We start from the raw sequence: 26,311 nt of genomic DNA on the forward strand, positions 1-26,311 counted from the left end.
AGTAACATTTGTAGCCAAAATTATAGTATAGTAACAAATACTATATAACAATAACAATATATAATAATAGTAATATAATAATAATAATGCTGCTTGAGTGCTCACTATTTGCCAGACGCTGTAATGAACTTTTTATAAGCACCATTACATTTACTACTTGAAGCAACCCTCTGAAATAGGTATCATCATCGTCATCATCATTATCATCTTCTCCATTTTACAAATGAGGGACTGAGGTTTCCAGGGCTTCTGGTACTGTGCATTGTGAAACTCCAAAAGAGAGGCAGAGAGAGCAGAATTTCTGGTCTTATTGGACAGGGACCTCTTTTCCCACAGGGATCTCACGGTGCTGGGGTTCTGTAGAGTCGAGTTGGGGGAGGCTGGGCAGAATCCTCCCTGGGATTCCTTTGAGCTCACCGTTCCATACCCATCACTTCCAACCCTTTGTATCCCTCTTCTTCAGACCCCAGAACTGAGACTGGAGACATGATCATTGGATGGGTGCTCCTCTGGCCAGGTTCTGCCCTCCTGAAGCCAGAGGTCGACAGGAGCCTCCTGGTTGTGAGCACTGTCTCCTGAGTGGGAGCAGCAGCTTGACCCTCAATTTCATCGCTGGGTAGGGCAGCCTCTACAGACGGTTCTCCTGAGTTCTTGATGAATCAGAAAGTGCCAAAAGCCACATAACTCATGGCCAGGCACTGTTTCTGGCCAGAGAAAGGGAACAAGGTATTCTCCTTGGCCCAGCCAGCAGTTCAGTCTGGGGTTGACTACCCTTGGAACTGGAATGATAAAATTTTGAGGGAAGGCACCCAAAGGAGTTGTTTTGAGGCCGAGATATCCCTGGAAGGGAGAGCAGGACCTCTGTCACTCTTGGCTGACGGTCAAGAAGCTGGAAGCCGGAATCTGATACTCCTGGCTATGGACCTTCAGCAAGTTACTGCCTCTCACAGAGCCTCTGTCTCCTTATCTGTAAAATGGAGATAAGAATACCCTTTCCACTGGGCTGCTGTGAGGATCCAATGAGATCTGAAAAGGCTTTGTAAACCGGGCTACCCTATAGTCAGCTGTTCTGTTTATGGTCTTAGAGTAGGAAGCTGGGACTCCAAGCACCTCTGAAGGTTAGGGAGCTCAGAACACCTTAATTTTACCAGTAGAACTGCTGATTCTGTTCTTTGTTCTTTAATACAAAATCCTTCCCCAGAGCCTCCTATCAGGCCAGAAAAACAGAGCTGCCTGTGGGGTTTGGTGTGCATGGCAACTATCTGGCCATCTCCTCTTCCCCCTAACAAGGAGCAGGCCTCCTCAGGGCCAGATAAGGGAGTGACTCACAGCAGACCAGTCCCAGGGCGCTGGCTTTTATGGCCAGTCTTGGGCTCCCCTTTCTTCCCCTTGGGCTCTCCAAAGACCTTCAGTCTCCCTGCAACTGATTCACCAGTTAAACAGCCTCAGACTGGCCTTCCTGAGGGCTGACAGCCATTCCTCGTGGGTTAGGGCTGTGTGTTTATGGGATTTCCTGCCCCAGTTCCAGGATGAGTTGGCAGCTAAAAGAAAGTTTGCTGGGGAGGTAGGTTTCTGAGGTCAGAGACAAGTCTCCATCAGTCACAGGTAACCCAGGTGATAATACACAGAGAGGAGGGCTGAGCTGGGATGTCCCTCTTTTCATGAGGGGAACCTGAGGCCTGGAGATGGGCAGGGACTGGGCTTCCTTCCTTAACACCCTCTCAGGAGGGTCTCTGTTCCAAGCCTGGGTGAATGCTCTGCCATAAAGACAAGAAGGAACCATGGGGACAGTTCTGGGGACAGGCGGGGTCACCGGGGACAGGAACTGGGGTGAGGTTGTTGCAGTGCCCTGAAGTGCCTGGCAGTGGGCCTGGCCCTCCAAAAAGATCAAAAAAGGTGGGTGGAGCTGTTGAACAGAGCAAGGCTGGGGCTGTGTGGGGAGGAAGTTCTCGTCTCTATTGTCAAAACCCTTACCTCGTGCCCGGACACCCTGTGTTGCTCCCTCCAGCTCATTCATGCATTCATCTTCATATGAGGACATGCATTCAGCAGCCCTTTGAGGAAGGAGGGCAGGGATTCCATCTCATTTTTGCCTTTCAGTGGCAGATGCTAAATGCCTCATGGGCAAGTTACTGGCCTCTCCCAGGCTCTGCTTTCTCATCTTGGAAACATTAAAGCAGCCCAATATGCATGTGGTTGAATGAATGCATGTTTTGGGGGATGGAAGGGAGGGGGTTATCCTGGTGGCCAGGAACGAGTGGGCTTTGAGAGTTCCAGAATGGGGGTTAGCCCCCATGTGATAGTCAGGCTTGAGCTTGGTGTTGCAAAGGTGCAGGCTGCCAGAACCGCTCCCTGCAGCTGTTCTCGGGAGCCTATTGTCACCTTGGGGCACTGAATAGTCACAGCAGGGTGAGGCAGCTTTGTCTTGGGAGGGCTGGGTTCCTGCAGCTCAAAGTGCCCTCATCCGGAAACGGTGGGCCTTTGCCAAAGGGGACTAAAGGGGAGTTGGACATGGGTGTTCCCAAAAAGCGGGTGGTACTTTCCAGTGGAGTGCGGGAATCTGTGAACACACTTTGTGGAGGGTGGGCTGGTTAGGATCGCAAGCAAGGGGCTCCTAACAGTATTCTGGAGGGAGCATTCTGAATGGTTAATCATTGGGGTTGGGTGTGGTAGCTCACACCTGTAATCCCAGTACTTTGGGGGGCTGAGGCCGGTGGATCACTTGAGGCCAGGAGTTCAAGACCACCCTGGTCAACATGGTGAAATGACATCTCTACTAAAAATACGAAAATTAGCAGGGCATGGTGGTGGGTGCCTGTAATCCCAGCTACTTCAGAGGCTGAGGCATAAGAATTGCTTGAATCGGGTAGGCGGAGGCTGCAGTGTGCTGAGGTCACACCACTGCACTCCTGCCTGGGGGACAGAGACTCCGTCTCCAAAAAACAAACAAACAAAAAAACCCAAACCAAACCAAAATCACTGTGCCAGGGTGTGTAGGAATATGACCCCAGAGGGACCGTAATTCCCAATGGGTGTCAAACTCTGGGTGCTCTTAAAGGGTGAGGGTCAGAACGTGGGTGTCTAAGTACGTCCCTGTTGGGGGAAAGCCTGGAAGAGGGTCTGCAGAACTGGAGTGGTTGAGTGTGGGTGGGAGCTTCTGCGAGGATTGGGGTGGGGCAGCTCTGGATGGCAGGGGCCTCTGGTCTCTGGGAGGAGAGGGTTGCGGGCAGAGCCGCCAGGAATTGACCAATGGGTAGAGCGCCCGTATTTGCTCTCAGGAGCCTGCAAATTCCTCAGGGCTCAGATATCCACCCCTAACACCATTCTTCCCTTCCCCCCATTCCCCGCCCCACTTCCTGGCCCCCGGCATAAAAGGCGCCCGGTGAGGGCCTCGCCGCGCCTCCGGTGATCACAGCCTCTGGGACCAGGGTCGCTCGGTCCGTGCTCCGCCTCGCCATGACTTCCTACAGCTATCGCCAGTCGTCCACGTCGTCCTTCGGGGGCCTGGGCGGCGGCTCCGTGCGTTTTGGGCCGGGTGTCGCCTTTCGCGCACCTAGCATACACGGGGGCTCCGGCGGCCGCGGCGTGTCCGTGTCCTCCACTCGCTTCGTGTCCTCGTCCTCCTCGGGGGGCTACGGCGGCGGCTATGGCGGCATCCTGGCTACTTCCGACGGGCTGCTGGCGGGCAACGAGAAGCTCACCATGCAGAACCTCAACGACCGCCTGGCCTCCTACCTGGACAAGGTGCGCGCCCTGGAGGCGGCCAACGGCGAGCTGGAGGTGAAGATCCGCGACTGGTACCAGAAGCAGGGGCCCGGGCCCTCCCGCGACTACAGCCACTACTACAAGACCATCCAGGACCTGCGGGACCAGGTGGGCGGAGGCCTGGCCGCGCTAAGTGCACCTGCCGCGGAAACCCAGCCCCGCGGGCCGGGCGAGGTCCCAGGCAGGGCGGCGGGCGGGAGCCCGTTAGGACGTGGGAGGGCCCGCAGGTGGGGCCGAGAAAAGGGGGGCAGGAGGCGGGGTGGGGAAGCAGGACCTCGGGGCGGGATGCGGTGGCGGGGGTGGTGGCAAGGGGAGGGAATTGGGCGGGGCAGGTAAGTGGGTGGGGCTTCTGGAGGCTGCGGGGCAGGGGGCGAGGTTGGAGAGCCAGGAGAGAGAAGGCGCGAGGGTTGGCGAGGCCTGGGAACACGGAGGTCCGAAGAGTGGGAGGAGATGGGACCCGGCTGTAGAGTGCCCAGAGGTCTAGGCCAGGGGCCGCGCTGCCGCAGGAAGATGGGAGAGTTTGGCTTTGGTGATCTGGTCCACCCGGGGCCAGTCCTGCCCCTCCGACTGCAGCGTGGGGCCTCTTGCATTCCGTTTCGCTGGCCGCAAGGGTCTGGTGTCCCTCGCGCCGAGGCTTTGGCCTCCTCCCACTCTCACGCCCTGGGGCCCATTCCTCTGGGAAGAATGGGAGATCCGGCTGTGGCCCCTGCGCGGGGTAAAGGAGGGATGCTGGGTAAATCTCTGCTGGGGAGGACCCGGTACAGAGGCAGCTCCCTGTCGGGGAAAGAACGGATCTGCGTCACAGGCTCTTAAAGGGAAACTGGAAGGGGCCTGTAGGGTATAGGGCTTGGTCTCCACCCACAGAGAAGGAGAAATTTATTGGGTCGTGAAGACATTTATCAGAAGCTATGGGACATTTACAGCCTCACACGCTGGGTCTCCCAACACAGATTCCCAAAATATTTTCCAGTGCTGTACTCGTGGCATAACTCAGACCCACAGACCAGGAGGAAGAGCTAGAGATGTCAACAACGAACAAAAACAGTGCTTTACACACTTGTACAACTGTGAGCTACAGGGGTGGGCGCTGTTGCTCACACCTGTAACCTCAGGACTTTGGGAGGCCAAGGTGGGAGGATTGCTTGAGCCCAGGAGTTTGAGACCAGCTTGGCCAACACGATGAAACCCTGTCTTTAATACAAATACAAAAATTAGGGCCGGGCGCAGTGGCTCACGCCTGTAATCCCAGCACTTTGGGAGGCCGAGGCGGGTGGATCACGAGGTAAAGAGGTCGAGACCATCCCGGTCAACATGGTGAAACCCTGTCTCTACTAAAAATATAAAAAAATTAGCTGGGCATGGTGGCACGTACCTGTAATCCCAGCTACTCGGGAGGCTGAGGCAGGAGAATTGCCTGAACCCAAGAGGTAGAGGTTGCGGTGAGCCGAGTTCGCGCCATTGCACTCCAGCCTGGGTAACAAGAGCGAAACTCCGTCTCAAAACAAACAAACAAACAAACAAACAAAACCCAAAAATTAGCTTGGCGTGGTGGCGTGTCCCCGTAATCTCAGCTACCCACAACAGGAGAATCACTGGAACCCGAGAGGCAGAGGCTCAGTGAGCCAAGATTGTGCCACTGCACTCCAGTCTGGTGACAGAGCAAGACTCTGTCTCAAAAACAAAAACAAAAAACCCAGGCATGGCGGCAGGCGCCTGTAATCCCAGCTACCAGGGAGACTGAGGCAGGAGAATCGCTGGAACCCAGGAGGTGGAGGCTGCAGTGAGCCGAGATTGCGCCATTGCACTTCAGTCTGGGTGACAGAGTAAGATTCTGTCTCAAAAAAAAAAAAAAAAAAAAAGAATTAGCTGGGCATGGTGGCATGTGCCTTGCAGTGAGCCATATGTGATCAGTGCCACTCCAGCCTGGGCAACAGAGTGAGGCTCTGTCTCCAAAAAAAAAAAAAAAAAAAAATTATGACAGACAATAAGTACATTTTACTAGGCACCCTCACACATTCTTTTTCTCACCTGTGTGTGTTTGTGCATGTGCACACACACACAAATGGGTGAAACAACTCTCTCCATACTAGGGGAAATCCCCTCTGATATTTTATAGCCTGTTACGTTGCCTTAAAAGCTGTACAATCAGCCAGGCGCAGTGGCTCATGACTGTAATCATAGCATTTTGAGAGGCTGAGGCAGGTGGATTGTCTGAGCTCAGGAGTTTGAGACTAGCCTGGGCAATACGGTGAAACCCTACTCTACTAAAATACAAAAAAAAGTAGCTGGGCGTGGTGGCATGCACCTGTAGTCCCAGCTACCTGGGAGGCTGAAGGAGAATTGCTTGAACCCAGTGGGCAGAAGTTGCAGTGAGCCAAGATCACGCCACTGCACTCCAACTTGTGCAACACAGTGAAACTTTGTCTCCAAAAAAGACCAAAAAACCAACAGTCACCACCTGATGCATTGACTAGTGAGTGATGACCTGCTTTTTGAAAAACAACCCAGTTACCATAATCAATGATAAGGTGGCAGTTGTGAATGCACCCCTCAGGTCAGAAAGACCTCAGGTTGGGGTGAACTCGGATGAGGCATCACCCTAAACTTTAGTTTCTACCTCTGTAAGATTGGAGTAGCCAGTGACCTAGCAGTGAGGAACCAGAGGCTATCAAAGATGAGATTCAAAGTGCCTGGCACATAATAGACACTCAACAAATGGGCTTCTTTCCCTGGAGGCAAAATGTGTTTTGGGTAGTGGGTGGCTACAGACAAAAGTATAGATAAAATCTCCCCGGGTCTGGTTTATAGACCCCCTTCAGGCCATTTAGAGTTTCATTGCACACAGGTCTCAGAGGTTTCCTCCCTTGCCTTCCTGGCCTCCTCCGCCCGTGCCTCCCTGGCTCCAGTGTTTCCTCCTGCCCCAGCTCCTGGGCTTGGACTGTTTTCAAGGCCTCCCAGAGAGTGGGCCAGTGGGCGGCAGATGTTGGCTAGGGCTTTGGTGTCTAGAGAGCAGGGGCATATTCATTTGCTTCCCTTTCTCTTCTGAGAAGAAAGTGAGTGGGCAGCACCTGTGTGCTGCACTGGTGCCAACCTCTGCCTCTGCCTTCCAGATTCTTGGTGCCACCATTGAGAACTCCAGGATTGTCCTGCAGATTGACAATGCCCGTCTGGCTGCAGATGACTTCCGAACCAAGTGAGTGTCTCTGCCCTGGTGGCTACAGAAGCCAGGATCAGGGTTGGGGCTGGGGGGTTTGGAATCTGCCCTCACCTAGCCTAGCTGGCCTGAAGCTAAGCCCCCTGCGGACTCCTGAACTCTGGGGAGGTAGGGAAGTCTTCAGAGATGCAGAGAAAACTCTGCCTGGCTGCAACTATTTTTTCTGAAAGGTTTGAGACGGAGCAGGCTTTGCGCATGAGCGTGGAGGCCGACATCAACGGCCTGCGCAGAGTGCTGGATGAGCTGACCCTGGCCAGGACTGACCTGGAAATGCAGATTGAAGGGCTGAAGGAAGAGCTGGCCTACCTGAAGAAGAACCATGAGGAGGTGGGTTTCAAGCTGGGCCTTTCTTCCATGCTTCCCTGACCTCCCAGGGCTGAAAACTTTTATTCTGTATCCTCTGACCATGGTAACACTTGGTGTACCCTCACCATGGCCCTGGGTGTGGGTCATGGATCCCAGAGTTCTAAAAGGGATCAGTGAGGACCTAGTCTGTCCCCCAGTGCTAGTTACTAGGTCTGCACCTGAAAACTAAGCCCCTTTGGCCTGGAGGGTGGGGGAGTGACCTGGGCCAGTTCCAGAGGGGGCTGGGTCCTGACATGCTCATGTCTGCTGTATCTTTTCAGGAACTCAGTGTGCTGAGGGGCCAAGTGGGAGGCCAGGTTAGTGTGGAGGTGGATTCAGCTCCAGGCACCGATCTCGCCAAGATCCTGAGTGACATGCGAAGCCAATATGAGGTCATGGCCGAGCAGAACCGGAAGGATGCTGAAGCCTGGTTCACCAGCCGGGTACGCAGAGGGAAGCAGGCACGCTTTGGGGGTTGGCAAGGAGAGAGGGCTCGGTGCTCCCTACGCGAAGTTTGGCCTTGAGTATTATTCCCTCTTCCTTCTCTTATTCCCTCTTCCTCCTCTCTGCAGAGTGAAGAACTGAACCGGGAGGTCGCTGTCCACAGAGAGCAGCTCCAGATGAGCAACACCGAGGTCAGTGACCTGCGGCGCACCCTCCAGGGTCTTGAGATTGAGCTGCAGTCACAGCTGAGCATGGTACGTATCCCCTGGTTCCCTGTGCCATGCACACTTCTGTCCTTGCAGCAGCCTAGGGCAGCCTGGCCGGTGGCTATGCCCACGTCCTCTCTGGGAACCAGGCTCTGCCGAGTCTTACTCCCCTCTCCCCACCCTCAGAAAGCTGGCTTGGAAAGCACACTGGCAGAAACGGAGGCGCGCTTTGGAGCCCAGCTGGCGGAGATCCAGGCACGGATCAGCGGTATTGAAGCCCAGCTGGGCGATGTGCGGGCTGATAGTGAGCGGCAGAATCAGGAGTACCATCGGCTCTTGGACGTCAAGTCGCGGCTGGAGCAGGAGATTGCCACCTACCGCAGCCTGCTGGAGGGCCAGGAAGATCGCTACAACAACCTGTCTGCCTCCAAGGTCCTCTGAGAAGGCAGCGGGCCCGGGGCTTCTGTTGTCCTTTGGAGGGTGTCTCCTGGGTGAGGAGATGGGAAGGAAGGGACCCTTATCCCCAGGCACGTCCCTTGACCTGCCAATAAAATTTTATGGTTCAAGGGAGGAAGGATGTTTGGTTTGTTATTTCAGCCCATGGAGAGGTGCGTCAGGCCCTGGCCCTGTGTAGGTTTTATTTGAACCAAAGTTCACTCTGTCCCAGGAAAGGGAGGGGAGGATACACACATACCTTGACTGTAATGGTAATTCCTGTTTGCGGAAGTCTTCATTTATTTAACCTGGCCCTTAAAATAACCTTGTGAAATAAGTGTTGCTTCCGTTTTACAGAGGTAAACTAAGGCTCAGGGAGCGAAGTGGTTTGTTCCACATGTAACTGCTCTAATGTATGGCAAAGGTGGGATTTGAAATTGTTTTTGCTTCCAGATTTAGTTTTCTTTCTACTCTACTCCCTGGGGGTTGAGGTATCTGAGCGAAATTAATATGTATTGAACACCTAATATGTGCCATTGAATCAAAAACAGGCCTAAAAGATAGGTAGTATGAGCTGCATCTTACAGCTCAAGAAGCAGGCTGAGAGAGGTTAAGTAACTTGTCCAAGGCCACTCAGCAACTGCATGGCAGAGCCAGGACTAGAACCTAAGTTGCCTGATTCTTAGCCCATCGTGCCATCCCCAGCCAGGTGGTCTCCTGGAGTTGACGCTGCTTGTGCCTGTCTTGCTGACACTCCAGTCTTGCTCCATATGAAGGCTCAGGCCGGCTATCCCTAGGGACAGTTCCTTCTGACACATTTCTCCATCTTACTGACACTGGGGATTTCGGGCCAGGCATCCTGCTCAGGAGGCTGTACCTGTCAGTGTGCGTTGCGTGTGTGCACCTACTGGCACATTCACTGGGTAAGCCCTGCAGAAGCCCCTTAACGCCCACCAGCCCATACCTGTGCCCAGGGCCTGGAATGGGACCCAGCAGTGACCCAGACCTCCCACACAGACCCCCCAACCTGGATTGCCTGGGGCCTGCCCTGGGCCAGCAAAAGAACCAAGTCCCAGCTTCCTAGTACAACTCTGCCCTTGGGGGGGTATGGCCCTGCTCCTGTGGTTTACAGCTCAGCTGCCAAGAATGGAGGCCAATTCAAGGTGAGGAAGAGGCCTCAAAAGAAGTCCCACTTCTTCCTGGTGGAGAGGTAAGGGCTGCCCAACTCTGTGAGTGACAGGGGCAAGTGAGGGACACTTGTTCCATGCCCACATACTGCTAAATGTCCTCAGCACCCTGCTAAGGAGGCTGGAGACCCAATCATGGCCATGGCAATTCGGAGGGAGGAGCTATTTCCTCCTTTTCCTGCCAGTCTCAGGTTGGTTATGAACATGTGATGCCAGAGCTCTGCTGCCGTATCCTGGACTGGCACCCCCTCTGCCCCCTCCCCAGCCATCCTGTTCTAGCCTCCAGCACGCACAAACCCCCATCCCCCCCACTTCTCAGGAAGCCTTGGTGCTGAAGGGAGAGGCCTGGCTGTACCCTCAGCTGTGACGGCCCAGAGGCACTTGTCCCTGCTGGTGAAAGCCTCCCTTGTCACAGCTGAAACCTTCCCTCTGCCTCAGGGGCCCCTGGAATGTGACTGTGGGGCGGGATCTGTGCCCAAACAGGTAGGGCAGGTGACTGAGTCTCAGGCCTGAGTGTCAGGAATGAAGCCTGTCTTTGTGTGCACAGTGCGGGGTGGGGCTAGAGTGGGGACGCTTTTCTGTCTCAGCCTGGATTCCTGGGATAGGAGGTGGGGTGGGGGGAGCTGCGGGAAGTGCCTTTACATCCTGCTGGTTGTGATGGTCACTTCAGTCTGTTAAGCACTTTCCTGAGTCATCTTGCTTCATCTGAGTCTGGCTAGGCTGGAGTTATTTCCATTTTCCTGATTGGTAGACTGAGGCTGAGAGAGAGGAGGCATTATTGCCCAAACCCGCACACCTGGTCAATGGGAAAAGATGGGTTTAAAGGTAGCTCTCTAGGCTCCAGTCATGCCCTCTGTTCCTTGTTTCCCTGGGGAACAGGGGAGGTGTGGGAGAGTTCTAAGGTAGATGGAGACTTCCTTCATGTGCCCTCAAATGCTCACTATGGCCCTGAGGCTAGGGGAGCCCGTGTTAATGGCCCAAGTTTAAATCAGGAACCAGGCTCAGAGAGGTTGGGTCTCTTTCCACTGGGCTGCACTGCCTCATCCCAAAGAGAAAAGGCCAGCTTCAGAGATGGCCCCATCTGGCTGCAGTGGGCAAAGGTCAGAAGCTGGCACAGCGTCCTGGGCAGCTGCCTGGGGCAGGGCCTGAGGCTACAGCCTGGGCTGGGGCCAGACAGAACTTTATCCTCCCAAGGCCGTCCCACCTGGTGCTAATGAGGAAGCCCCGGGCCCCACCCAGACCTGGAGCTCACAGTAGCGGTATGGACTGAAACCAGGGATTTGTGCGTGGGACAGCGAGGGGCGTAGCTGCCACCCCTCGCCTGGGCCTGCGAGGGTAGGGAAAGCCACCTCGAGGGGGCTGCTGTAAGAGAGTCAGGTGCAGAAGGGTATCTGGCTGGGGTCCAGCCCTCCCTCACCCCAGGGGGATGGGTGAGTAATTGTTCATGTGTTAATTGCTGGGGCCGCAATGTCTGCAGAGGCTTTTAATGAGCTCTAGATGATCTGAGTTTGATTATTTTTCTTTCGGAGAAAAAGACAATATCCTTCTACCCATGAGACAATACCACACTGTCGGTGCCCAGTGTTGGAAGCTGGGCTCACTGCCAAGCTGGGTGAGAAGGAACCCACCCCCAGCCTCGCAGGCCTGCAGTTCTCCTTGCCATCCTAGCTCAGATGCAGGAATTTGGGGTCTGCAGGAAGGACTCTTTCTGTGACCTGTTTCATTGAGTGTCTGAGGACCTGGTACCAGCGGTGCCACTTTGCACAAATTGCCTCTCCTCTCCAAGTCTCAATTTCATTTCTTCTGAAACTTGGGCAGGGGTCACCCTCTGTTGTGAGGATAAGAGGAGGCAACGGATACAAAAGTGCTTCATAAATTGTGAAGTGCAGGGTAGAAGTAAAGGATTATATTATTATAGCAAAATAAGAACGTAAGAACAGCCTGAGCTGCCCCATAGGAGCCGGCTAAGGAGGAGTGATGCCGCTGAGCCTAAGAACATGCTCAGGCTCACAGGGCATGTTCTGAAGCCCAAAGCCAAACCCCTCCTGGTGAAGGCACTCAGGAGGCCCAGGTGTCGGTCATGCACCCTGGCCCCTGCATATCTGGCACCAGGGTGGGGATCCAAGAGGAGGCAGGATGGGGGCTCTTGGGCCTCCGGGCTTCCCTGGAGAGTGAGAGTTGGGAGCACCCCTTGCCACAGGTAAACTGAGACTTAAAAAGGTAAATGTCCACAGTCTTACCACGGTAATTGGTAGAGTCAGGATTTAAACCCAGGCCTCACAGTCTTACCCCAGTAATTGATAGAGCCAGGATTTAAACCCAAGCCTGAGGGGCCCCAGAGCCCTGTCCACTTCACCATGCTGCAACCTGGGTTAGGAATCCACGTCCTGAGTTTTTGTAAGCCATGGGGCCAGGTCCAGAGGGCCGAGCCACACCTCCAAGTGGCATTGCCCACAGGTATCAGGTGTCCCTGGAAAGGTTTTCCTGAGCTGGTGGCAGAGAAAAGGGCTCTCCTGAGTGTTCAACTCCCCCATCTGTGTGAAGTGATGCCTTGGTCTTTGAGATCTCCAGTGTCTTCCAGCCTGCCTGCCAGCCTCTTGTCCTTCCTTCCACAGCACTCAGGTACATAGAGCCTTCTGCAGTGGCTCCTCCCCAGCCAGCACTTGACAGGACAGATGGGGGCTAATCTGGCCCTGCTAAGCAGTGACATGCCTCTCTTGGAGAAGGCAGGGGCTTCCTGGAACTCGCCCCAGCCTTATCAGCGGAGGTTTGCCCCAACGCATCCCAGAATCGAGCAAAAGTTCAGCGACGTGCAGCTGGCAGGTGTCGGGATCATCAATCATCCCCTTGTCAACCCTGAGCCTGCTGGGCTTTTGTGAGCGTGCCAGGGACACAGGCTGGAGGCTGGCAGGAGGGGAGTAGGGGTGGGAGGAGGAGAGTCCCTCTCCCACACCAGGGAAGGGACAAATGCTGGCTCCTCTGGTCACTTCAGCTGGACCCTGGCTTCTGTCCTCTACTTGCCCCCAGAGACGCTGCATTCCCATTCCCAGAGGCCTCCTCACTCACTCACTCACTCACTCACTCACTCACTCACTCACTCACTCACAGGATTTCGAGTTGGATAACACAGCGTAATGATTGGGAAGTGGTAACTCCCAAACTGAGAACACAGAGCTGTCCCCTTGGGGAAAAGCTCAGGGCTCGGGGCAGTGGACAAGTCCAGCTGAGGGCACAGTTGGCCTGAGCTGCTCTCTGTACAGGCAGAGGCCTTGGTAGCCGTTCGCTCCCTGTTGCTCTCTTCTGGCATGGAGAGATGAACCTGTAATCCAAGTGTTAAAACGGTGCCCTGGGGGAAAACACCATTAATTCTGAATCATCTCTTTTGTTGCATTAGAAAAAAAACAGAAGAGAAAAACTTCACAGGAGCCACTCAGGGTGTGCAGGCAGCTGTGTTTGTCAGGAAGGCAGAAGGAGTTGGCTTTGCTTTGGGGGAGGAGACCAGGTCCCACAATACCCTTAGAGGGGTATATAAGGAGCCCCAGCTGGGGGGTGGCAGATGCCCTGCTCTGAGTGCAGCCTGGCCCGGCACCTCCTGCCAGCATCTCTTGGGCTTGTTGAGAACTCACTGGCACTGGCTACCTGGCCATGACCACCACATTTCTGCAAACTTCTTCCTCCATGTTTGGGGGTGGCTCTATCCAAGGGGGTTCCCTCCTGGCGAGGGGAGGGGGCTTTGGTGGGGGGAGTCTCTATGGGAGAGGTGGAAGCCGAAGTATCTCAGCTTCTTCTGCTAGGTTTGTCTCTTCAGGGTCAGGAGGGGCATATGGGGGTGGCATGAGCAGTGGCTTTGGCGGAGGGGCTGGTAGTGGTTTCAGTGGAGGCTTTGGAGGTGGCATTGGTGGGGGTTTTGGTGGTGGCTTTGGTGGTGGCGATGGTGGCCTCCTCTCTGGCAATGAGAAGATCACCATGCAGAACCTCAACGACCGCCTAGCCTCCTACCTGGACAAGGTTCGTGCCCTGGAGGAGGCCAATGCTGACCTGGAGGTGAAGATCCGGGACTGGTACCAGAAGCAGGCCCCGACCAGCCCAGAACGTGACTACAGCCACTACTTCAAGACCATTGAAGAGCTCCGGGACAAGGTGAGTCCTCAGATGTCAAAGAGAGGGGAGCAGGTGGCTGGCGCCCTGCACATGCCTCTAACGTCAGTGTCGCTGCTGACTCGAGAAAATCCTTTCCTGCCCAGGCAACGACTGTCTGGTGTGTAGCCTCAGCAAATTTGGAATGCACCTGCTGTCCAGTGCAGAGGCTGGTGTTGGGGGAGGGAGGGAGGGGTCTTGGGAATCTGGTTAGGACCAACGGGGGCACAGTTGGGGGCAATTGTAAAGAGCAGCTTGCCGGGTGCAGTGGCTCACACCTGTAATCCCAGTGCTTTGGAGGCCAAGGTGACAGGATTGTTTGTGCCCAGGAGTTAGAGTCTCAGTGAGCTGTGGCTGTGCCATTGCACTCTGGCCTAGCTACAGAGTGAGAACCTGTCTCTAATTAAAAAATAATAATAATAATAATTAAAACGAGCAACTCACCCTGCCTACCTCATGTACGCTGCAGGCTTCTGCATAAAGTATTTCTTTATCTCTTTGGCAAGAAAAGGATTGGAGTGCAGCCTCATGAGTCCCAGATGCCTCTTGTGTTTTCCTGTAAAGAGGGCTTTTGTGCTAAAAGTACTGTTGGGCTTCAGAGACCTGGGAACCCATTACCCATTCTGCCACCCACTCACTCACCGTTTTACTCCCTGAGACTGGGTTCCTCATTGGCAAAATGCCTTCTTTAGCTGCCCTCTAGGTTGCCACTGGCTGGAATGTTCTGCAGATCCATGGCTGTGTCAAGGTGTGCAGGAGGCAGTGGCCATGACTTGGTCCACGGGGGGGCTGGTGGAGTGTCTCTGAGAGGGTCATTGTCAGAGCTGACTACACCTCACTCTTCACTCTCTGGGGCTACCAATTCCCATAGGCAGTACTGCCTCCTTGGTCTTTCATGCCCTGGAGACAAGGAGGGCAGCTCCTCAGGTGTCTCAAGGAGGCTGGCATGTGGCAGAACAAGAAATGGACACTCAAGATGAGGCTGGACTCTGCCCACCCCAGAGGCCCTACAGATGTTTGCTGGTGGTGACTGTTAGTGAGGGGCTGGCTTTGGGTGCAGAGCAGAGAGCAGCAGGGGAGAGAGAGGAGTCCTCTAGGCACCAACTCTGTCTCCTGCAGATCATGGCCACCACCATTGACAACTCCCGGGTCATCCTGGAAATCGACAACGCCAGGCTGGCTGCGGACGACTTCAGGCTCAAGTGCGCTCCCTCCTCCCTCAACTCTTCCTGCATTGCCCACTTTCCTTGGTCTTCTCCTGGCTCTGACTCAGGCGGCCCAGACCCCTCCCACTTCCTTTTTTGGCCTCCCTCTCTCCTCTCAGGTATGAGAATGAGCTGGCCCTGCGCCAGGGCGTGGAGGCTGACATCAATGGCCTGCGCCGCGTGCTGGATGAGCTGACCCTGGCCAGAACTGACCTGGAGATGCAGATCGAGGGCCTGAATGAGGAGCTGGCCTACCTGAAGAGGAACCACGAGGAGGTGAGAGGTGGCCCCCATCATCCCTGAACCTGAGAGAGGTGGGGAACCTCTTCCCAAAACGCACTTAAATTGCCCAGAGGGAACGACTTTGGCTCCAGGAAGCCCTCCCAGATTTTCCCAAGATTAAGTTGTGGGAGGCAGAGTGGGGCTGCCGGTGCTTCCTCATAGTTGGCCTGGGGCTTAGTGGTTCAGAAACACCCCCCTTGCCCCCAACCAGGTATCCTCATGGAGAGGAAGGGGCACTGTTCCCTAGTAGCCCAGACCACAGCCAAGCCGGGTGGCTAGTATGAATGGCTATCTTCCTGACTGGCTTTGTGAGCTCACATCAGGGGCCTGCCATCTCGGGGTCCTCCCTTGGTAGGACCTAGAGCAGCAGAGAGCTCCTCGGAGCTGAGGGGTCCATGAGACCAAACCTCTTCGTGTGCAATGGGGAACAGCGGTTGGGGTGTTAGGGGAAGAGCCAGGATTGGCATGTGGGAATGCAGACTCTCAGGTCTCTCTTCTGTTCTCCATCTCTAAATGGGCCCCTTCCACCCTGCAGGAGATGAAGGAGTTTAGCAACCAGCTGGCCGGCCAGGTCAACGTGGAGATGGACGCGGCACCGGGCGTGGACCTGACCCGCGTGCTGGCGGAGATGCGGGAGCAGTACGAGGCCATAGCGGAGAAGAACCGCCAGGATGCTGAGGCCTGGTTCTTCAGCAAGGTGGGCCTGACCCTTGCCCTGCCCTGCCCTGCCCTGCCCTGCCCTGCCTGCCCCAGGCCCCTCAGTCTTGGAGGAGGCACCGGGGCTCACTTCTCTTGTGCATGACCTACAGACTGAGGAGCTGAACAAAGAGATGGTTTCCAACACAGAGATGATCCAGACCAGCAAGACGGAGATCACAGACCTGAGACGCACGATGCAGGGGCTGGAGATCGAGCTGCAGTCCCAGCTCAGCATGGTACGGCCACCCGCGTCCCCCATCCCGGCCTCTTGGCTAGTAGAAACTCCCACCCTTCCTGGCTAGTTAAGTCTTGGAGTTCTCAGGTCCCCTCTAGAGGTGGTTCCCTGCATTCCATTCAGTGCCCCCCGCCTCCTGCCTGCCCTCAGTGGGTTCCTTTTCAGCCTAATGTGTCTATGTACCTGTCGCTCCCCCAGAAAGCTGGGCTGGAAAACTCTCTGGCGGAGACGGAGTGCCGCTATGCCATGCAGCTGCAGCAGATCCAGGGGCTCATCAGTGGCCTGGAGGCACAGCTGCGTGAGCTCCGCAGTGAGATGGAGGCTCAGAACCAGGAGTACAAGATGCTGCTGGACATCAAGACGCGGCTGGAGCAGGAGATCGCCACCTACCGCAGCCTGCTTGAGGGCCAGGATGCCAAGTAGGGGCCTGGGCACAGGGGGAGGAGTGCTGAGGGCTGGTGGTGGCTAGGGTGCAGGGTCATCCTAAGGGAATGGCAGGGCGTGGCAGCCTGGAGGAACTGTGAAAAGAGAACTGAGCAAGGAGAGAGGATCTGAACTCTGCACTCTGGTCCTTGACTGTCACCTGGGGCAGGTCACTTCCTCTCTCTGGATCTGTGTTTCTTCTGCAAATGATAGAGGCTAGGCTAATGATAGTGAAGATCTAGTGCTCATTCGGTTCTCTGCATGAAATAGATGGGTATTCTTGTAGATCAGAATCTCAGCCAGGCGCGGTGGCTCATGCGTGCAATTCCTGCACTGTGGGAGGCTAAGGTCAGGAGTTTGAGACCAGCTTGGCCAACATGGCAAAACCTCATCTGTACTAAAAATACAAAAATTAGCCGGGCATGGTGATGGGCATGTAATCCCAGCTACTTGGGAGGCTGAGGCAGGAGAATCACTTGAATCCGGGAGGTGGAGGTTGCAGCGAGCCGAGATCATGCCCCTGCACTCCAGCCTAGGCAACAGAGGGAGACTCAGTCTCAAAAAACAAATAAAAAAACTCCAAAAAAGAATCTATCTACTTGGGGGTGGCAGGCCTGGATGGGCTAGCAGGATGTCCCACCCCTAGAGGAGTCATGTGTGTGGGTGGTGTAGGTTCTGGAGGAGGCTGCAGAGCTATCTACGTGAGCTTCTCTTAGGGACACCTGAGCTCCTGCCCTTTGCTTAAGTTAGCTTCCCTCTTTCTTTCAGGATGGCTGGCGCTGGCATCAGGGAAGGTAGGAAGGCTTCACTCTTTTGGTGTGGGATGGGGAGGGCCACCACTCCCTGCAGAAATTGGGAGGGAAGGAGAAAGAGCCCAAACGTCCAATTAGGTGGAAACATTCCCATTCCATTACCTCTTTCCCAGCGGGCCCTCTGCCAGCCCCAGGTGAGAGTGGGTTGGCGATTTATTGAGAAACTTCCAGGTTGAGTAGGCTTCGTTCAGGGTATGTCTCTCCCCAGGCCCCATCTTCATGTACTTCTGCTAAGATGCCCACAGTGAATCCCCTTTTGAACACAGCTTCAAAACCCTCATGTCGTTGCCACTGCCCAGCTCTGTGACAAGGAATTAATTCAACAACAGATCTCTGGCAGCTCTTAAGGGGTTGGTTGGTGGCCATTCTCAGGGGTGCTGTCTAGTTTCCCCAAAGCCCCATCAAGGTCCCGGCCACTTTGGGAGAGAGGGGAGGTTCCCCTATTCCAAAGCCTGCTCCTTCTCTCTCTAGCCTCTTTGGGAGGTGGCGGTGGCAGCAGCAATTTCCGCATCAACGTGGAGGAGTCAGTGGATGGAAAGGTGGTTTCTTCCCGCAAGAGAGACATCTAAGTGCCCATCGCAGGAGAAACGTCCCTCGACACCCCCTACTCTCATCGGGCCAAGTGGAGGACTGGCCAGAGGTGCTGCATATGCAAACCCCAGTCCCTGCCTTCTGAGAGCTGGAAAAGGTCCCTCGGCATCTTATTTCAGGGCTTTGCATGCGCTCTGTTCCCCTCTACCTCTCTCTGACTTCTTTAGAGCAAGGAGGTGCAAGAAGCAGCTGTATTGTGTAATGAGCTCATTTGTACGGTGTCTGTTCCTGCAATAAAGAATTACTTTTCCTTTTGCAAATATATCTTGGCAATATGCCCAGTCTTTCTTGATGGGGTCCTGGCTGGCCTCTGACCTCTGAGGAGACCCAGGGTCCACATGCTGACTGACGTCTCCCCTGACTTGGGCCTCTTCCCTGTGTGGCCACAATTCATTCTTTTGGGTACCCAGGGCGCTGGTGGCTGGGACAAACACAGTGCCACTCAGGCGATTTGCTCTTCTGGGTCACCAAGGGGTGACCAGGGAAGTGAGGGTTGGGAAGTTCCCTTAGAACAGTTTGGTTTACCCAGCACGGAACTCAGCACATCTAACAACTGTTCATATTTACCAGATGACTGATTGCACTGATTGTGTTGGTGCACCACTGCATGGCTGGCACAATGCCAGGCACGCTCACCCACGGGGCTCATTTAATCCTCACCACTAGGTGGTCAGGATTTTATTCCCACCTCAGAGATGAGGTCACTGGAGGCAGAGAGAAGAAGGACTTGCCCCGGGCCTTGTGGATGGATGATAAGCAGCAGGGCTGGGCCTGGGCCTGCATCTGTAGGACTCCAAGACCAGTGCTTGCTCTAGGACCGCAGGCCTTCTTCACAGCCTGCTGCTGGGACCCTCCTCCTTGCTTCTAACCCTCACCATATGTGCTGCTCCAATCTCCCCTCCTTTCTAGCCAGGCATAACTGACCTCCAGGGTGGCCAAGCCAGTTCCCATCTTGACTGACACCTTTTCCCAAAAGGCACTTGAAGCTGACACCTTTTCCCAAAAGGCACTTACATTGCCCAGAGGGAAAGACAACGACTCCAGGAAGCCCTCCTAGATTTTGCCAAGATTAAATTGAAAGCAACATCGAGCCCTCTTACCCTCCTTAATCCAAATCCTGCTCCTGCTCCCCCATCCCCGGCATCTCCACCCTAGTCCTGATAGAGCAGTAGCAACCATGAACACATTGTTCGTGGCCTCTGGTCTCAGGCTGTTTTCTCTGAGCTTCTGGATTGATAGTCCCAAACACAGGGCAGGAAATGAGGAAGCGGAGAGCTCTGGGTGCAGAGGTTGGGCTGGCTCAGGCCCTGGGGTGAAGATTGGGGATGAGGAGGGAGAACCGGTTTCTTGGTCTCACCGGGAAGAGCAGGTTGGAGGTGGCTCTGCTCTTTGGAGAATCGGATCTTTTGAGGGAAGAGTCAAGCCCTCTGAGAGGGTCCTCGTGTGTCTCGCTGTGCAAAGCCCCTTCCCCACACACCCCTGGTTGGAGAGAAAGTGGTGCCTGCTCTTTCTAGGGGAGATTTAATTAAGAATCTGTCTCCTGAGAACACACAGAGGCCAGACTTCCCTGGGGCTGGAGGAAGGAACCGGAATTTACTGAGTGTCTATGATAAGTCAAGCCCTGGGCGGGTGTTCCAGGACGGCATCTTGTTAACTCTTCCAACAGCTCTTCCTGGTGGCAGCAGCCTTCAGCACCAGTTTCAGAAGATGAAACTGAGGTCTGGAGAAGTTTAGTAACTTGAATGAGGTCACAAGCCAGGAAATGGTGAAGCTGGGTCTGGGACTGGTCGCTCTGATTCCAGACCCTCGCTTTGCCCTTTAAGACCTGAGATGACAGAAGCTGCAACACTTTTCTTAAGAGGTGTGCTGACTAAAAATCTAAAACCCGTCTCTCCCTCCTTCTTTCTTTTTTTAAGAGGCCATGTCTTGCTCCATTGCCAAGGCTGGTCTCAGCTCCTGGCCTCAAGTGATCCTTCTGCCTCATCCTCCCGAGTAGCTGGGATCATAGGAGTGAACCACTGCGCCCGACAGAAACTCATTTCTTAACCTCTGCAGGCAGCATGCCCAAGTGCCATTACAGTCCATCAGCATCAGAAAGATTGTTCTCATATCTAACCTTCATTTCTCATGCTGTGGTTTAAGCTCACCCTGACACCCAACCTGTTAGCTGCCAAATCGCCCACGTCCCGGGGCCAGCCAGTCTCCTTCCCACCTCTTTCGGTCCCTGGCAGTCAGAGCTGGTGGCCTGGCTGCTGCTTCTGCCTCACTGGCCTTCAGGCCTCTGTCAAGAGGTCTGTCCAGCGTGCCTCCTCTCTGGGCCAGACTCTGGCTTGACGGTAGGAGGAAAATCTCCTATCTCCCTGGAGTACTGATTTTTTTTCTCCTGGAATGCCTGGAGGGGCTGTCAGAGAATTCCTGGGAACATGCCAAGTCCCATCCCCAGCCTGAGCCTGCAGTGAGATGCCCGCACCCAGGGATGGTTCATGCCCTACTGAGCCTTTAAATAGTCTCTGGGCAGAGAGGGTGCACCTTCTGACTGCCCTGGGCTGAGGTCAGGCTTGGTTTCCAGCCAATCAGAGAAGCAGGTAGTGGGTGATGCCTCTCCCTTCTCCCCACAGAGAGAGGGCAGCTTTCTGACTAGAGATTAGGGCCTTGGGTGTGCCCTCTGCTCAGGCTGGGTTTCCCAGATCAGGCATGAGATATGCTTGCCGCTATCTCCCTGAGGACTGTGGCTGGCCCCTGCCTCTCTCTCTGGGTTTCAGTTTCCCTATTTTCTTTTTTTTTTTCTGAGATGGAGTTTCACTCTTGTTGCTCAGGCTGGAGTGCAATGTCAGCAATCTTGGCTCACTGCAGCCTCCGCCGCCCAGGTTCAAGCAATTCTCCTGCTTCAGCCTCCCAAGTAGCTGGGATTACAGGCATCTGTCACCATGTCCATCTAATTTTTTGTGTTTTTAGTAGAGACAAGCTTTGACATGTTGGCCAGGCTGGTCATGAACTCCTGACCTCAGGTGATCCACCTGCCTCGGGCTCCCAAAGTACTGGGATTGCAGGCGTGAGTCACTGGCTCAGTTTCCCCATTTTTCAATTGGGAGTCTGGTTGGACAAGATGATCATGAGGGTCTCTATGAGATGATCTGTATCCTGGGACCTCAGAAGGGAACCTGTGACGGCATCGACTGTGTTCACTCTCTTCACTGCTGAATTCTTAGTGCGGGTGCTAGACAAAGATTTGTTTAATGTGTGAACTTGCTTCTCCTTTGCTTTTCCCTGCCTTAGACATTGGTCAGTGTGCTGATCATATGCCCACCTGGTGTTCAGCTATCCCTCCATGGGCAGCTGGCAGGACAGTGGGAAATAAGGAGCAGACAGCTGTTCTCCTGAGATTTTTTTTCGATTACCACCTGTGGCTCTCCCGAATTGGAGCTGGGGCGACCCCATTGGACACCACTCACGTTTGCCAATCCTCACCTAAAGCCAGCTGACAAAATATCCCCGAAATGGCATCTCAGACATTCATCCTGAGCTTTCCTGTGCTGGGAGCAGGATTTGGGGATATATTCAGCAAAGTTCCCATCTTGGGGAAGCTGAGTTGCAGTAGGAGAAATAAACTAGGAAATCTACCTCCTTTCATTTGCCTGGTGGCCATGGGTGCCATGCTGGCTGTAGGAACCAGAAAGAGAAGGAGGTAAAGCAGTGTGTCCTTGCAGGGTGGAGGCTCAGAGGAATCCTGACAGGTCGCTGAGCAATGCTGAGCTTGCATTTCCTCATGTGTAAAAGGGAGGCAACAGCAACCTCCCGGCCGCCCAGTGCCTCCTGTGTCTCAGGTATTTGAGGAGCCTGGAATACTAACTCATCTGGTGCCCATTTTTCAGTGGTGGCCACTGAGGCACTGAGAGCTTGAGTGACTTTCCCAAGATTACACAGCAAGTCCATGGCGGATGGAGGATTGAAACTCAGGTCTACCTTGTCCAAAGCCCTTGCTGAGCTTGCTGGGTATCTGAGAAGCCTGGGCGGGATAGAAGGGATTTTAAAAAGTTGGGGGTTATAGAGATGCAAGAGCCTAAGGCATCGAGGCTTAGCCTTGAAAGACATCTGAGTGGTGCTGTGCCAAGCAGGTATCTCTGAGGAGGGGGAGCTGCCCAGACAGCCTGGGGTGATTCTCTGGGGAGAGCCTGCCTTTCAGGACAGGCCTCTTCCCTGTGGAGAAGCCCTGAGACCTTCTTTTTTTCTGGATTTCAAACTTTGTTACTAGCAGCCAAAGTAAAAAGCATGCATAATATTGCAACATAGTACATGGAACACACATACACAAAGTTTAACAAAACAGCATTTACCTTATAGCTCATGATTTACTCTGATATTTGTATTTTATTTTGTTTTTCAATAAACAACAATCACATCCTTGAGACCCTTTTTGAGGTTGGTCAGTTGTCCTGGACGCTGGGTCCCACGGATTCCAGGGAGAGAGGTGCCTGATCCAAGCCAGGAATTCCAGTAGAATCTGGGACAGGGTTGGAGCCTCACCTCTGCAGATAAACCATTGAATGTCTGTGGACAAATCTTTGAGAATCAGAGACTCAGAAAGGCAACTTGCTGAAGGAAACTTAGGAATTATTTCAATGTAGGGCCCACGAGGGGCTGGTGGGACAGCTGGAAATTCACACACTTTCCCCCTGATTCTTCTTACTCCTGGGCCTCAGCCTTCTGAGCCTTGGCATTCTGGGTCTTGGTTTCCCCAAAGGATGAGAAAGTTCCTACAACAATTCTGTGCTGAATGAGCACTCCCATGGGCCCCCAAGCTTTGGAGCTCAGACTAGGGACAGACAGCAGGCAGGCCGACCTGTCAGGCCACCAGCTGCTCAGGCCTAGCCACTGTGGGAAGCAGGATGGTCCACCGGCTCAGCCTGGGGTGACAGGTTGGCCTGAGAAAGAGTAAGGCCACAGAAGATGCCCTTGCTTGGATGGGATGGTGCCAGCACTGGCCTGGAGGGATTTGCCATGGACACAATTGCACTTTCGAGTTGAAGTAATGTGTTTAAACCCTCTGGGCCACAGCTTTCTCACCTGAGAAAGGAATATCATAAAAACAGCAGAGGGGTTTTGAGGACCGAATCAGATTACACAAGCTTTAAGAAATGGTAGCTAGTGTTATCTTTCAACATATATAAGAATGTGAATATAGGAAAAAAAGCCCTACTTTTTCTTATCTATACCCACACTTAACATAGAACAGCTCTGTGACCCCATACCAAACAATTCTCTGACACTAACTGGGTGTCCTACAAGTCCATGCTATTCTGACACCAACTGTAATTAGCACGGACCCCACAGATTAAGGGCTCAGTCCTGCAAGGCTGTCTCCACAGCCAACTGTAGATGCCATCTGCAAGGAGTAGGTCCCCAGGTGACCCACTTCTGTCTGATTTGGCTACAAGTCACCACAAGGGGGTGATGACCCCCTTGAATAATTTGGCAGCACAGCTCGCAGAACCCAGGAATGCAGGACACTTATTTATTGTTGTCAATTACGGACGAATGGCATTTTAAAGGCTAAAAATGAACAGCCAGACAAAGAGATACACAGGGCGAGGTGCAGAGGTGTCTTGAGAGCAGGAGCATCTGTCCTTGTGAAGTTGGGGTGCAGCACCCTCCTGGCACGTGGATGTGTTCTTGGTCACCAACTCGGAAGCTCTCTGAACCCCACAGTTCAAGGATTTGTATGGAGGCTTCATCACATTGCCGCAGTCAATTACAAACTCAATGTCTGGCCCCTCTCCCCTTCCTGGAGGACCGGGGATGGGGTGGGCTGAAAGTCTTTGCAATGACCAGCCCCCATCCGGAGCCCACTAAGAATCACCTCATTAGAACAGAAGATGCTCCTTCCACTAGGAGATTCTAAGGGAGTAAAAGTTCTATGTCAGAAACTGGGCTCAAAGACTCAATATTAGAACAAAGATGTCCTAGCACCCTTATTACTCAAGGAATGACGAGTGTTTTAGAAACATTCAGAGATCAAACATCTGAATTCGCAGGAGGGCTGCTGAGATACCGTCAGGTAGAGAGGGCCAGAGACCAGGTCTAAATCTTGCTTTCTTGGTGTCCTTGGACAAGCGACTTTCCCTCCCTGAACCTTGGTTGTCTCACCTATAAAATGGGGCTGATGTAAACCCTCTCCCATCGTTGTGAGACTTGGTGACAATGTTTCAAGCCCAGCCTTGCTTGCAGGGGCTGCTCATGAAGGCAGGTTTCCCGCTCCTTCCCTTGAAGCATTACTGGGAGGAGACTAGAGTCATTAGGTTTCTTTTTTTTTGTTTGTTTTTGTTTTTGCCAAAAAGCAAAGCAGAAAGCTTAAGACGAAGTAGCAGTGCCTCAGCCCCAGTGCTCTCTCCTTCTTCCATTAGGGCTGGGTAGAAATAGGAAGAGAGATGGGTCCCTGAATGGATCTCTGCCCAGCTTCCTCTCAGAAGGCTCTGGGACTCACTGCAGGTTGGAGGAAGGCATTCCTGTGTCAAGGCATTACAAGTCCTGCTCAGCGGGGAGGGAGTGTGCCCTGACCTCGAGAAGGCAAGAATGCTACGGGCCACTCCGTGTTTGTGTTACTGGGGCTTTGGAGGATCTGCCGCATTGTTACTCTAAGAGGCGTTGGCCTGAACCTGCTCGTCAGCACTGGGAGGTTTGGGGCATTGTCACCCCAGGCCAGGCAGGTTCCATTAATCACCTTCTTGTCAGTTTTGATCCTCTACTGGGAGAGCAAGAGCTCCTGCTTTGGGCTGAATCACCCCTCTTCAGAGAGAGAGCTGAGCCATCAGCTTGGGCAGGAGGGCTGGGCAGGGTCAGGGGTCAGCCCAAACCCCCAGCCTCGTTAGGCTGTTAGAACCCTGGCAACATGCCCTGGCTCTGTCCCTGCTGATACCCATGTATGAAGCACAGGCCTGCTTCTCTACCCTAGAAAACAAAGGGCCAGAAAGCCCTGACTCAGATCTCTCCTTTCTGATCTTGCTGAACAGTGAAGGGGGTTCCAGGAGAACCTCATGCCTGTGCCGCTGCACCCAGCCCCTGGCCTCGTATCACCCAGACCCTCGTGGCTATTGTGAGCCAGAAAGCTATTCTCAAGATGCCATCCACAGCAACCCTGGACCCTTGGGGAGGGGGGCCTGGGAGTCTGAGTCCAGGGTCCTCCATTGTTAGCCCTTGAATGGAGGACCTTCTATTTGGGCCTCACAGATGCCAGCTGAGGGCCTTTGCTTCCAGTCTGAATGGGGAATCTGCCTCTGGCAGGGTCCTTACCTGGTACCCGAGTTTCTAAGCTGCATCTCAAGATTCTAAGCAGAGACCCTGGCCCCAGGTCCTGGGTCACATCCTTTTACGTGACCTCTTGGTCAAACACTCACAAGCTTGGACAGACCTCATGTGACTGGCATACTAGAAAGGGCCCTGCTCACGTTATTACAAGACTGTCTTCCTGCCCCTAAAGCAGCTAGTGTAATGGAGTGAGTAAACCCGAGGGCCAGATTGACCCAGGGCATCTCAACCTCAACACTATTGATACTGTGGGTCTGAGAATTCTTTGCCATGGGGATTGTCCTTTGCCCTATAGGATGTTCAGCAGCATCCCTGGTGTCTAGCTACCAGTAGTGCCCCCAAGTTGTGACAACCAGAGTGTTCCTAGACATTGTCAAATGTCCCCTGGGGAGAAAAGCAGCTCCTAGTTGGGCACCACTGAGCTTGTCTATGGGGACAGAGGTTGGAAGAGTGGTGGTATCAGGGGCGTGGAGTCAAGTAACTCACTGGGAAAAGGTGCAAGGAGCTTTATGGAATGCTGGGAATGTTCTGGGTGGTGTTTACACAGGTCACGCCTGGGTCGAAAGACATGAAGCTGGACCTGATCTATACATTTTACTGTATGAAAGATATACCTAAAGAATGCACCTCAGTGCCAGACAGAACCAGACCTGGATTTCAGTCCTGAATCTGCCCTTTAGGTTCATTTTCCTCATGTGCAAAATGTAACAGTAGGAACCTGCTCCCAAGGTGCTGTGAAGGTTAAATATGATGAGTGTTAAGTCCCTTCACCCCAGTCCTGCCTAGGGTGAGGGCTCTGAGAATATTTGCTGTGACGATGGATAGGGCCACTTCCTCTTTCCATGCCTGAGTTTTCCCAGCTGTGTCTGATGGTCCCTAAGATCCCTGAGGGTCTCTGTCACTGTGACTTTTTCTGATGCTTTGGGGCCATTGCTTTCTTGGCCTAAATACTTTCAAGGCCGTTGATTCTATCAGACCAAGTAAAGTTTGTCCTCAGAGTTTCTGGGACCCCTGGAGTAGATGAAGTAC

At 53.8% G+C, this 26,311-nt stretch overlaps 2 protein-coding genes across 2 annotated transcripts; both read left to right on the top strand.

Annotated features, from left to right (window-relative positions):
• The first annotated feature begins 3,396 nt into the window (after positions 1-3,396).
• On the top strand, positions 3,397-8,544 carry LOC100398836 (keratin, type I cytoskeletal 19). Its single transcript, XM_008997572.5, has 6 exons — positions 3,397-3,873; positions 6,876-6,958; positions 7,150-7,306; positions 7,606-7,767; positions 7,897-8,022; positions 8,161-8,544. Exons 1-6 carry the CDS (start codon positions 3,457-3,459, stop codon positions 8,413-8,415), a joined length of 1,200 nt encoding a protein of 399 aa, XP_008995820.4. The 5' UTR covers positions 3,397-3,456; the 3' UTR covers positions 8,416-8,544.
• Positions 8,545-13,150: 4,606 nt separating this feature from the next.
• On the top strand, positions 13,151-18,242 carry KRT15 (keratin 15). Its single transcript, XM_008997573.5, has 8 exons — positions 13,151-13,736; positions 14,853-14,935; positions 15,058-15,214; positions 15,756-15,917; positions 16,030-16,155; positions 16,353-16,573; positions 17,346-17,371; positions 17,861-18,242. The coding sequence occupies exons 1-8, from the start codon at positions 13,242-13,244 to the stop codon at positions 17,956-17,958; spliced, it is 1,368 nt and encodes a 455-aa protein (XP_008995821.4). The 5' UTR covers positions 13,151-13,241; the 3' UTR covers positions 17,959-18,242.
• Positions 18,243-26,311: the final 8,069 nt, after the last annotated feature.

This window comes from Callithrix jacchus, chromosome 5 (assembly GCF_049354715.1).
Source record: "Callithrix jacchus isolate 240 chromosome 5, calJac240_pri, whole genome shotgun sequence".
NCBI lineage: Eukaryota > Metazoa > Chordata > Mammalia > Primates > Cebidae > Callithrix > Callithrix jacchus.

Bases quoted from the DNA above. Each gene is read 5' to 3' on its own strand.
- LOC100398836 (XM_008997572.5), top strand. From the start codon at position 3,457: ATGACTTCCTACAGCTATCGCCAGTCGTCCACGTCGTCCTTCGGGGGC. The intron at 3,874-6,875 runs GTGGGCGGAGGC...TCTGCCTTCCAG, and splicing joins TCCAGGACCTGCGGGACCAG to ATTCTTGGTGCCACCATTGA. The intron at 6,959-7,149 runs GTGAGTGTCTCT...TTTTTCTGAAAG, and splicing joins GCAGATGACTTCCGAACCAA to GTTTGAGACGGAGCAGGCTT.
- KRT15 (XM_008997573.5), top strand. From the start codon at position 13,242: ATGACCACCACATTTCTGCAAACTTCTTCCTCCATGTTTGGGGGTGGC. The intron at 15,215-15,755 runs GTGAGAGGTGGC...TCCACCCTGCAG, and splicing joins TGAAGAGGAACCACGAGGAG to GAGATGAAGGAGTTTAGCAA. The intron at 16,156-16,352 runs GTACGGCCACCC...TCGCTCCCCCAG, and splicing joins TGCAGTCCCAGCTCAGCATG to AAAGCTGGGCTGGAAAACTC.